This window comes from Glycine soja, chromosome 10 (assembly GCF_004193775.1).
Source record: "Glycine soja cultivar W05 chromosome 10, ASM419377v2, whole genome shotgun sequence".
NCBI lineage: Eukaryota > Viridiplantae > Streptophyta > Magnoliopsida > Fabales > Fabaceae > Glycine > Glycine soja.
In genome coordinates this window covers 4,651,422-4,662,644 of record NC_041011.1, presented here as the reverse complement: position 1 = coordinate 4,662,644, position 11,223 = coordinate 4,651,422, and the positions used below count along the sequence as shown (strand labels likewise).

Below are 11,223 nucleotides of genomic sequence, written 5' to 3'. Positions count from 1 at the left end.
TTTTCTAATTACTTACATTTTCTTCTTGTTTCTACTTTAAAACAACTAATAATATGAAATGCATTTTTTAAATTATTTCTTGGGAAACAATTGGTCATGAACTCACAAGCTCAACTCATTTGGATTGTTGTTTCCTGTATTTATTATGTCTTTTGAATAATATTTCTTTTTTATTTTTTGGATTGATCATTTCATAAGTCAACAAAAAATTGCATTCCAAAATATAATTTTACATTTTGAATCAGTCGTTATAAAGTACAAAATTTGATATGTAGAGCAAACTGTATACACTCACAATAAACGAACCAATTGACCGAAGTCCATAGATGCAACTTTATTTATGTGTCATTAAAATATTTATTTAGTTTTATTCTCTAATAAATATTATTTTCTAAAAATACTTAATAATGCATTATTAAAATTAAAAAAGAGAGTAATGATATTTTAGTAAAATTAATTATTAATAAATACTATTGTCTTAGAGTACTTGTTTTGCTTAAACTGTGTGAAAAAATGTTAACCATCAATCCAAATGGAATGGGGGAGTATTATGATAAAAATATAGGTGTAAATGTTAATTAATACCCTATAGACATTAGTTTAGAAAATATTAAAAAACTATTGAAAAAGAAACAATTTTGTTAACGCCAGTCCTTAGGGCTAATTTCATGAAAATAAAAAGAGAAAATTTTATTAGGAAAATAAATAAATGAAAATTAAACTTGTATTTTTCAGTGTAAGAAAATTTTTTCTAGTAAAAAAAATTTACTTGTATTTCTTTAATGTCAATTGTAGAGGTTGATGTTTAAAAAAAAGAATAATTTTGTTAAGAAAATATAAAAAATTGTTGAAAATATGTTTTTTTTTTTGTTGCATTATTGACATGATACATACTTTCTTCTTTAATTAATAAAATCTTTTCAAAAAGGGACAATTTTATGAACTTATTTATTACTTGATAAGTTAGCATTGTTTAAATATTATGAAAAAGATTTTTCCGTATGAAAAATTCCAAGTGTTAATAACACACTTTTGTATACATATTTTTTTATTATTAGTTAAAAATTTTGAAACTACAAAATAAGAAAAGATACTTATTAAATAAAAAGTAAAACCACCAAAAATTATAATTTCTAATAAATTTTAATTAATAATAAAAAGAGTATCTGGAAGAATAAGTTAAAAGATGTGTTTTTTTAATATTTTTCAAAATAATTTAGTGAAAAATGTAAAGTCTTCTTGACTATCTCTACTCATAAAAAAAAGATTTAGTTTGTTGTTATTAGTTGAGGAAAAATATACTCTAATTAGTGTTCGTATAGTCCTGAATTCCTGATTATCAAAACTGAATAACTTTTTTTTATAATGGTCACACGGAGATTCTTATGTACATCATTTAAACTGTCGCCACTAGATCACCGTACGTAGTATTATCAAAACTTAATAATATACACTAATGAAAATTCTTAAAAATTATTTAATGTACAAGAAAATATTCAATATATTAAAAATTGTTTAATAGACAAATCTTTATATAGTTAAAAGTATTTAATAAAGTGTTTAAAATATTTTTTAGCCATTATCTTTTGAACATTCATTAAATAAGATCTTATTTAAAAATAATAAATATTGTTTATATTTTACTATAATGAATATCTCCCTTTTCGCTAAAAGGTATTCTTAGTGCAGTAACTACAAAGCATTTCGTGTACTCTATTAAATATTCCCAATCGATTAAAAAAGTAAATTTTAAATTATTTTATATTAATTTCATAAATAATTTATTTTTATTAAATACTTTTAACTTCCAATTTTTAACCATTGTTTTAAAAAATACATGCAAGTATTTTTCTTCATTAAATATTTTTATTTTATTTTCTTAGTATCGAAAGACACTTAGTTAACATCTTTCTTCCTTTTTATGCTCTTTATTTTCATATCAAGTTGAACGATAAAATCGTAAGAGACTAATAGTGTAATACAATTTGGATAATAGTTGTAGTTTCACAAGTGGGCCATTTTATAAGGATATTGGAAATATTTATTGCAAAAGATAAACCAGGAATAATGCTCAAGTAAACTAATATAAAACTTATTACACTAATTTACTAAAGCATATATGGTGCCATAAATAAATAAATAAAAACATATATGCAGTGTTAAGGCTACTGTGAATTTAGTTGAGTAAGCTGTTAACCCCACAAAAAAGTAATTAAGCAAGGCAAAGTGGTTTGGTACCTAATCCTTAATGGATGTTGGTCATTGTGTTTCTTAACCTATTTGCATTGACAATGACCACATACCTTGTCCGAAACCAAGAAAATTGAAAACAAGCTTTAAGAAAGTAAATAAGAAATCACTACCATTATTAATAATTACTATATTTTACCATACTCTGAACGTTCACAACTACACATTTTATTGTTTTTAATGGCTTAAACGGATGTCATGTTTACCATACTCAGTCCTCAAAGTCATAAAAGATACTAAATTGAATCCTACTAACATATGGGTTAAATAAAAATATGATTAAAATAACGATAACACTGTCTTATACAAAATATTTTTATTTTAATTCTTAAATTTTAGTGTCTTAAAACGACTATTTTTACTTTTCTCCTCTTGAATTGATGTACCAAAAAAATTAACTCTGTCTCCACTTCCAAATTCCAGTTGGGAAGTTGGCAAGAGTAAGCAGATCTATGCCTAAATTGATAAAAAGTTCTTGTATAAATTGTATAATATGATACCATGGCATCGCGAGTTTATGATATAAACCAATTTTTATATAATAGATAATTAAGTTTTAAATTTACGTAAAAAATTAATAAAACTTTTTTTTTGAGAGAGAAAATTAATAAAACTTATTTATGTAGTACACGAAGATTCACCAAAAACATGTAAATCTCAATCTATACAATATAATTTCTAATAAATTGGACGATGACCATAACAAACTGAAACCGACACATGAAGGAAATTGCACCCCCTAAGAAAAACAAAGTGCAAAAGCAAAACCAGAAACCACTGAGAAAGCATTGAAAAGCAACACTTCAAACTATAACAAAAAAAGAGAGTGAGACAGTGAATAATACATTAACTCGGGACAAGTTTCCATGTTTCTTCTATTTAATTCCAAGGTATCTTTTTAATACATAGAGCATAGAGATTCTCTCGACAGCTCCAGATGTCAAAAAGAAGAAAATACGTCACCACAATTTGCCTATAAAATTCTTTATATTATATAACTATATATCGAACTCAGTAATAATAAGAATAAAATAAGATAATAAACTAAACCAAAAAAAAAAAAAACACTAAAACAGAACAAGTAACAGAGTTACAGAGGTAAGAATAGAATAATCACAAACCATGTGAAAACCAAGCATGAGCGAACCCCAACGTTGTCTTCTTCGAAAGCCCGTTCATTTCAGGATCGAGTTTTTGTGCGGTTCTCGCGGGTTCAGATTTGCACCTCGTCAGAACCAGAGGATGAACAGAGTCAGATTCTTCCCTTGCTTTTTCTGACTCCATTATTATTCTCTCCCTCAGTGACTCTTCAAGCTCTTTGAAGAACCGTAACTTCGCCTCCAACTTCCGGTCTCTGTTATTCTCAGAGTGTTCTCTGTTTACTCTATTTTTTTCAACCACCTCTGTCTCTTCGTTCAAGAACCTCCTCCCCGGCGCGGATCTGCAGCGTGTCAATAACAAAGCGTTCCTCGGTGGAGTACTTGAAGTGTTGGAAACAAAAGCGGGAGGGTTAACAATAACTCTATCTTTATGCTCTGAGTCGTCGTAATTAGGGTTAAACCTTCCCCTGAAATTCAACTCTGTTTTCGGCGAAGAAGTTTCCGTGACTTTGGAATCCCTTTTCTTTCTTTGTAAGAACCTCCAATTGGGCCAAACTTGTTTGCACTGAAAGGGGAAACAAACTTCGGGTTTTATTAAACGGTGAAAAAACAGAGCATGTGGGACCCATGAGCAGCACCGAAACTTGGTCGGAGTTCCGGCGCCGGCGGAGGGCACCCTTTTGGAGGCGGAGCGTTTAACGCGGACTTGCCCCATGCAAGTGACTTTGGGGGAAGAGGGTTCTTGTGTTTCAATATTGTTGGTGTTCTTCTTTCTCAGAAACATGGCGGTGGTGGTTCTTGACCTTCCTCTGCTTCTGCTTGAGGCATTGTTTCTCAAGAATCTCATCAACGGTGGTGGAAACTTCTCGGTTCGACCAGGGCTCGAAATGGGTTTCGTTGGTGGCTTCATGTTGCTCTGTTCTGTTCCTCTCTCCACCCACCAAATCACTCTATGCTCTGTTTCTTAACTCTTGTTCTGTTCTTATTGTTGGTGTTGGAGAGAGAGAGTGAAAGAGGGAAAGAAGAGAAGATATTAGGATATATCTCTTTCTTTGTTCACCCTTGTTTTGTTTCTACTTTTTATCAAATTTGGTACACTTGACTTTTATGCTCTGCCATGTTATTTAGTGAAACGCACTCAAGATATGGGAAGCTTGTCTTTCTCGTAAAATAGTAAAAAGGGATATACATTTTAATGTGTTATTTAACACTTAAAAAGAGGGGGAAAAATATATAAGATAGTAGAATTTATGATGTAATATAAAAAAAGAGATAGAAATTAATAAAAGATGTTGATGGTTATTAAAAATAAAGTAAGGGTTATGATTAGATATTTAAAATAAAAAGTGATTTATGTGTGTAGTTATTCAAAAATAAGGAAAGAAAAAGGTGTTTGTTTATGATATTTTGTTTTCATGTAAATTTGGTTTTGATCTTATCGCACGGATGGATGAGTTTTGATGATTTGGAGGGGTGTTGGAACGTAAGGTTCTCTTTGGCCTACTAGTCTAGGTGACTTATTATTTATTTCTCAAGGATTTCACTATAAGAAGAAAATTTATTACATTTTTATTTTTATATATAAAAAATCTTATAATATAAATAAAAAGAAATGGGGGAGGTAATAATTAGTAAAAGTGCAATGAAAAAAGATGCTACCCAGATTCAGAGAGTGGGACGAACTAATTTTAATATTTAGTTTTACATTGGTTGTAAAAATTAATTCGATAATTGACTTAATACGTTCGGTTTAAATGATATGGATAAAAAAAATTCTTACCTGAATAATCGTATATATATTAACCGATTTTTAAGAGCATTTTAACAAGTTAAAATTATTAAATTTAATTGAAGAATTATGATGATGACGTTTTCTTTTACATACTATATGTATCTTTCCCAATACACAATGTTACTCGAGTCGGATTAAATAATTAAAAAATCAAGTTCAAGAGTTTTTTAGAATTATTATGGACCATAATTTTTTTCTTCAAATATATAATTTAACTGTATATTTAAGATTTGAAATCGAGATTGTTGATTAATATAAAACAATCCTATATCCGTTGATCAATGTGCTTAAAGATAATTTCAATTGAATTTAGATAGAGAGAGAATACAACTTTGCTCTTAATTATATTAATTTTTAATTATTAAATTGTACATTAAATATTTAATATATGAATTTATTTATTAAATACCTCCTATTTTAATTTTACTTTTTTTTCAAAAGCAAAAGTTTTTGATACTATCTAGATCAATTAACATGAAGTGGTTTCAATTTAACCTATATTATAGCAATAAAAGTTTTTTATATTTTTAAAATTTCAATTCAACATTATAAACATATTTCTAAAAAAGTTCTGTTAATAATTTTTAGTTAGGATAATTGAACACTTTGGTACTTGAATATGTAAATTATTAAGAATTTAATTCTTTGAAAAAATGAAAAAAAAATTGATTTATTTCTTAAATGTGTAAAAAGGACAATAATTAAGTCTTGTAGTTAGTTTTGTAAGATTATTTTATTATTAAGCCATAATATTTAAAGAATAATCTAACATTAAATTATAAAATATTGAGGTTAATTTGTCGTTAAATTATATAAAAGATGTAATTATCATTATTTTACACATTCAATGACTAAATCAGAATTTTTATTTTTTCATAAACTAAATGATCAATCTTTTACGCATCGAAGAACTAAAATGATGATTGGTCCTTTTAATTATTGTTATAATTGTTAGGATAGTTTTTAATTATTTTTATTAAAAAAATTAGCTATCATTACACTTGTATAAAAACTAAAAGTTTGATTTAACCTCAAATTACTCTCATACACGCCAATCCGTAACAGAGAAAAAAGGAGGAAGAATATCCAGAGGGTGGGTGTTCAGTCACTTGAATGTTCTTTCACTAAATCAATTTCATGATTCATAATATTATTTAGACATGACATTTCCTGCCCCACGTTGTTCATCATTCTGAGTTAATTCCAAAAACTCTACACAGGACGGAAAGAATTCGAGGGATGGAAGAGTGCAACTCACAGGCTATTTTTATTTAAAAATAAATTGCTTTTTTTTTTCACTTTGAACTTTGAATTTGCCACGATATTATTTTTGCTTGTTCACGTCAACTTAACTGTTTGCTGGTGTCCGTAGTTGAGCGAGCAGATAGCCAACGAAAATAATGCTTGCGTGTAATGAATTCACATTAGAATTTCTTAGACGTGATTAATTTCCTTGTTCTGATTATTTTTCGTTTGAGACGTTTCCATTAAGCATATGCAAAAGTAAATATAGAATTTCATGCGTTAGTCGTGATTTGATCTAGTAATTGCCTCTTCAGATTTAGTGTGTTTGATCCGGGTTTTAAAACAACGCATCCAAGTCCAACTTCCATTTTCATGTCAAAACGGAATTAGAGCAAATCACTGTATCGTTTCTCACTTAACACAAATGTATCGATTATAATGTGGAACTAATCATACTGTCATTTGAACATGGATTCAAATATTTTAAAAGACTACTGTCCCTTGGAAAAGGACAAATAATTTCAGACTTAATATCATGACTTAAATACATTTGATATTTTTTTAATTTTAGTCTGTTATAATTTTTATTCAAATTTAATTTAGGGAAGTTTGTATTTTTTAAATTTTGATTCATTTAAAATATTTTGTTTATTTTTAATTTGTTTAAGTTTATATTTTTTCAATTTCGATCCATATAAGTTTAAACTTATAAGACTAGAAATAAAAAAAATTAAAATTTTAAAAAGATTATAATTAAAAAAGTACAAATTTAGAAGGACTAAAAATAAACAAAAAAACTTACAGAAATCAAAATTTAAAAAATACAAACTTGGATAAACTAAAATTAGAAAAATAAACTTACAACAAAATTTTTTAAAAAATACTAACTTATAATCAACAAAAATATATTTAAGCCAAAATAATTATTGATATTATTGGTGATTGCAAATATTTTTCCTTTATTTTATATTATTTTTTCTAAACACCTAAATTTAGGTCAAATTGATTTGGACAAATATCATTCTTTTTCTTATCTTTTTTTCCGACAATCTTTTACTCATTCTATTAGTTAGTACTTTCCAATAAATTTTGTATCACTTTTAATTCCATGGGACAATGGTTAGCAAAATTGGGAGAGAAAAAAGAAAGAAGCAAGCCTCTGAAAAAGTGAAACCCCACTACGATGGCCATACAAAAGCCTTTTAGCAATGTCTTACCATAGAGTCAACCACAGATTCCGCTGATAGCGCAGCGCATGTTTCCACTCCTAACCTCATTGGAATCCTATTTTTTAGTGACATGACTCTAGAAAGTGGGCTGACCCATAATCTCCCAACAAGAGAACCAAAAGTCAAACAAAAAGCTGAAACACCCTTTTTTCCTGCTGCCACTCATAAATATAGCTTGACCATTAAACAGAAAATGGCCCCCAACTCACTCTAGAATCAGTATCAGTTCAGCTCCAAAAAGTAGACGACAAAATATCAAATAATCAGATCTGTTACTATATAGTATTTATATAATAAAAAATTGGCATGCTCATAGTTAATACTAGAGTACTAACATTAGTAACATGACCTGCTCTGCAAGTTATAATGTATTAAAAATGAATATGGTAGAACTTCATGTTATGGAACATATCGGTATCCGAGTACTGAGTTGCTAAATTTTATAATTATATCTGCCTAAATAATTTATACATATACAACATAAGGCATAATAATTAGGTTATAATATGGAAGGGAGTTGTCAACTACAGTAATTTACACTTTTATCCGAATGCAGATAAAGTTGTCTATATACCTTGTATGGTTGTATCCCCACAGAGATAAGTGTCGTTTCACATGTAACACGAGAAAGATTCAGAATCAAGAGGTCTTTTCGTCCCAATAACTGAATGTTTTGATTCAGAGTGCATGTTATTGTTGCCATAATCGCTTGTTCCCTTTGGATCAGAGAGAACCTGAGCTTCATCATCTGAGAAATAATATAGTAGTGTCATAGAGACAAGTTTCACTAATAAAGCCTCTAGTTAAGTAAAATAAATTTGAAAATAAAAAAATACAGCTTCAAGTTCAAGGGGATAAAGTGACAAGGCGTTGTCTTGAAATAAATTATCAATAATAGAGATAAGGAAAATAATACATGCACGAACTTTTCTAAGATGAACTCATTTTGACCATTCATAAGTAGTTTAAATAGGATCATCAAAATGTTATCAATGGCAAACATGCAAGTCTATGAGGAGTTTGTGAGCATGAAGAATGTGTCATTATTCTAGAGATAATCATGCCTGAAACTGTGGATAACGAGAGTTCAGTAAGGCGTTTGACACAGTCCTTTAGTGCCTGAAGTTCAGCCTCCTTCTCATGCAGATTTGACTGAGCTTGGTGCAGTTCAGATTCTAGCTCCATGATCTGATTTTCTTGCTGTTTTATTAGCAAGTGGCTTAGTTTCTGATGCAATTCAGATGCTGATACTCCATGATCTGTTCCATGATAGCCTTCACCTGGAGCTTCAAGCTGCACAACATTTTATTGATCAAACATTAATTCACAAAAACAAAATGTTGCTCAACCAAGTAAATTGGATATGAAAGAAGGCGGACTACAAAATTTAGACAGTCTAAAGACATGTTTCTCCTATTAAAAAAATAATTATCAACCATCATAGAAGACTTGCCAAAATTCTGCTGCATCAACACACACACACACACCGTATGACAATCCATAAATAAATTAAATTATATTTAGAAAAGGAACATTGACATGCAATTTGAGTTTAGACTGTTTTCTCTACTAAACCATGGTGCAAAGAAGTTGCCTGCCCATACTGGAAACAAGAGAAATGAGAGCAAACATACAACTTGAATGGTTAATAAACAGATTACTTAAAAAGAAAATCCAGAGCAGAAGAAAAAAAGCCACCAAAGCCCTGGGTGATCAAAAGAAAGAGAGAAAAGAGCAAAAAATTGCACCATAGAATTGACAACACACAACTAACTGCATTCTGCAGAATACCTAGATGGCATATTTAATATACTGAGTCTAAGACAACAAAAGAAAGAATGATCCGAAGAAGTTCACCTCATCTAAGTTAGGCTTTATTTGTTCATCGCAAGGGCCGTCAGTAGCACACCCAGAAAGCTTTTGGAGTTCAAACTCAAGTTCTGCTTCCAGTTGATCCATTTCCAGAACCTGTGGTTCTGGTTCTTCAGTAAGAGCACTGCTTCCACATTCACCACAATCATTTACACAAGGACTCCAAATTTTGACATCAACATCTCTGAGCTCACTGTTTGTCTTCTTGAGCATCACTTCGTTCCTGCCACTGATTTTGCAAGAGTTCGTAACACCATTGCCAACAGAATCCAAATTTTGAAGAGCATGTGACGATTTTCTTCTGTTGAGCTCAGATTTCAGTTCCTGAACAAGTTTAGCTGTCTCGTCCATGGTCTTGTTCAGCTTATTGATCTCAGCTTTTCCAGCAGACATCATACACATGATGCCAGAGCAAAGTCCCCGACCAAATAAGGAGTCATCTGAAGGATACAACATGAAGCTAAACTTATTTTCCACAGATTAAGAACAAGGACATTATATTATATATTTAAAAAGAATACCTTGGAAAAAAATCAAGAAATTATTTTTTAAACCAATTAATTATTTACTATTGTGCAAAAAAGCACAAAAGCAGATTGAACAGATCCAATAACACGGCCAAAAGAAAAGCACCAATCTAGCAAACAAGCAACAATGAATGACGAAATATGAGCCATCAAGATTTCAAAAAATCCCAATAGTATAAGCAAGGTTTCAAAAAACAGCCTGCGACAACGATTTTGGCCACAACATCAAGGTTTTCAGAGTCACTGCAACCCCAATTGAAGCCGCATTTCCCATAATATCAAAGATCTCTTCCATTTGTGAAATGATTCCATGGAAAACAATCATTCGGTTCATGCAATGGAATTTCCCAGGTCAAAACACAACATTATTAGCCATCACTCACGAATTTCCATCCCCTGTATTCAATCCATCATGTCATACAACACTATTGCTATCAAACTCACTAACCATACGAAACTTCACAAACAAATTTCCCTTGATTTGAGAATCATACACAGAGCCTTTAATTTTCAATTGTAAATCATTAACCACAACCACTACGACCTCTATACACCAACACCTTCAAAACCTCAATTGCATTGAACACAAAATACTAAAAAACTATCATTCTAAGTTTCTAACAGACCTAGAAATTATTAAAACACAAATCTAACCTTTAGAAGAACGGACCGGAGCCTTTGCAGCGACATTCCTTGTAATCTCCCTCTTCTTCATACGAAAATGTAGTTTAGTTCCACCGTTCCGCTTCTCCGATCGCGCCTCAACCTTCGGAGCCCTAACTCCGTCATTTGAAGCTCGGGATCGTCTACTCTCAGGTCCATCTTGTTGTGTCAGAGATTCAGATTTTGAACTGGAAAACGTGAACACTCCATCATTGTTATGCATCTGAGAAGTGCTTTCCGAACTGGAAAAGTCAAAAGCACTTGGATCGTGGAGATTGACGTTTTCACCTTCAATGGTGTTTCTGTGAGTAAGGAAGCGTTTGGTGGCGAAACCAGTGGATCCGGCCACGGCAACGAGTAAGAGAATGGGCCACATTCAGAAAAAACGAAATCTAAGCGCGGTTGAATTTTTCAACTGAGAGTTTCTTCTTCACTGTTATTTCTGTGACAAACAAACAATTACACAGTTTGCAAATTGCAAGTGATCAACCATAAGAAAGAGGAGAGAGAATTACATGCTATGCTATGCACTTATGCAGTGCGCG

The 11,223-nt window shown here is 30.5% G+C and overlaps 2 protein-coding genes across 2 annotated transcripts; both read right to left on the bottom strand.

Annotated features, from left to right (window-relative positions):
* Positions 1-3,363: 3,363 nt before the first annotated feature.
* On the bottom strand, positions 3,364-4,260 carry LOC114370278. The gene has a single exon (XM_028327581.1). The coding sequence runs from the start codon at positions 4,258-4,260 to the stop codon at positions 3,364-3,366; it is 897 nt and encodes a 298-aa protein (XP_028183382.1).
* Positions 4,261-7,987: 3,727 nt separating this feature from the next.
* On the bottom strand, positions 7,988-11,189 carry LOC114370682. The gene is made up of 4 exons (XM_028328075.1): positions 10,670-11,189; positions 9,474-9,928; positions 8,681-8,909; positions 7,988-8,364 (listed from the first exon to the last, which is right to left on the bottom strand). The coding sequence occupies exons 1-4, from the start codon at positions 11,052-11,054 to the stop codon at positions 8,228-8,230; spliced, it is 1,206 nt and encodes a 401-aa protein (XP_028183876.1). The 5' UTR covers positions 11,055-11,189; the 3' UTR covers positions 7,988-8,227.
* Positions 11,190-11,223: the final 34 nt, after the last annotated feature.

Coding starts and splice junctions, on each gene's coding strand:
- LOC114370278 (XM_028327581.1), bottom strand. CDS start 4,260: ATGAAGCCACCAACGAAACCCATTTCGAGCCCTGGTCGAACCGAGAAG.
- LOC114370682 (XM_028328075.1), bottom strand. CDS start 11,054: ATGTGGCCCATTCTCTTACTCGTTGCCGTGGCCGGATCCACTGGTTTC. Junction 9,929..10,669: donor TCCGGTCCGTTCTTCTAAAG/GTTAGATTTGTG, acceptor TGTATCCTTCAG/ATGACTCCTTATTTGGTCGG. Junction 8,910..9,473: donor TAAAGCCTAACTTAGATGAG/GTGAACTTCTTC, acceptor AATGTTGTGCAG/CTTGAAGCTCCAGGTGAAGG.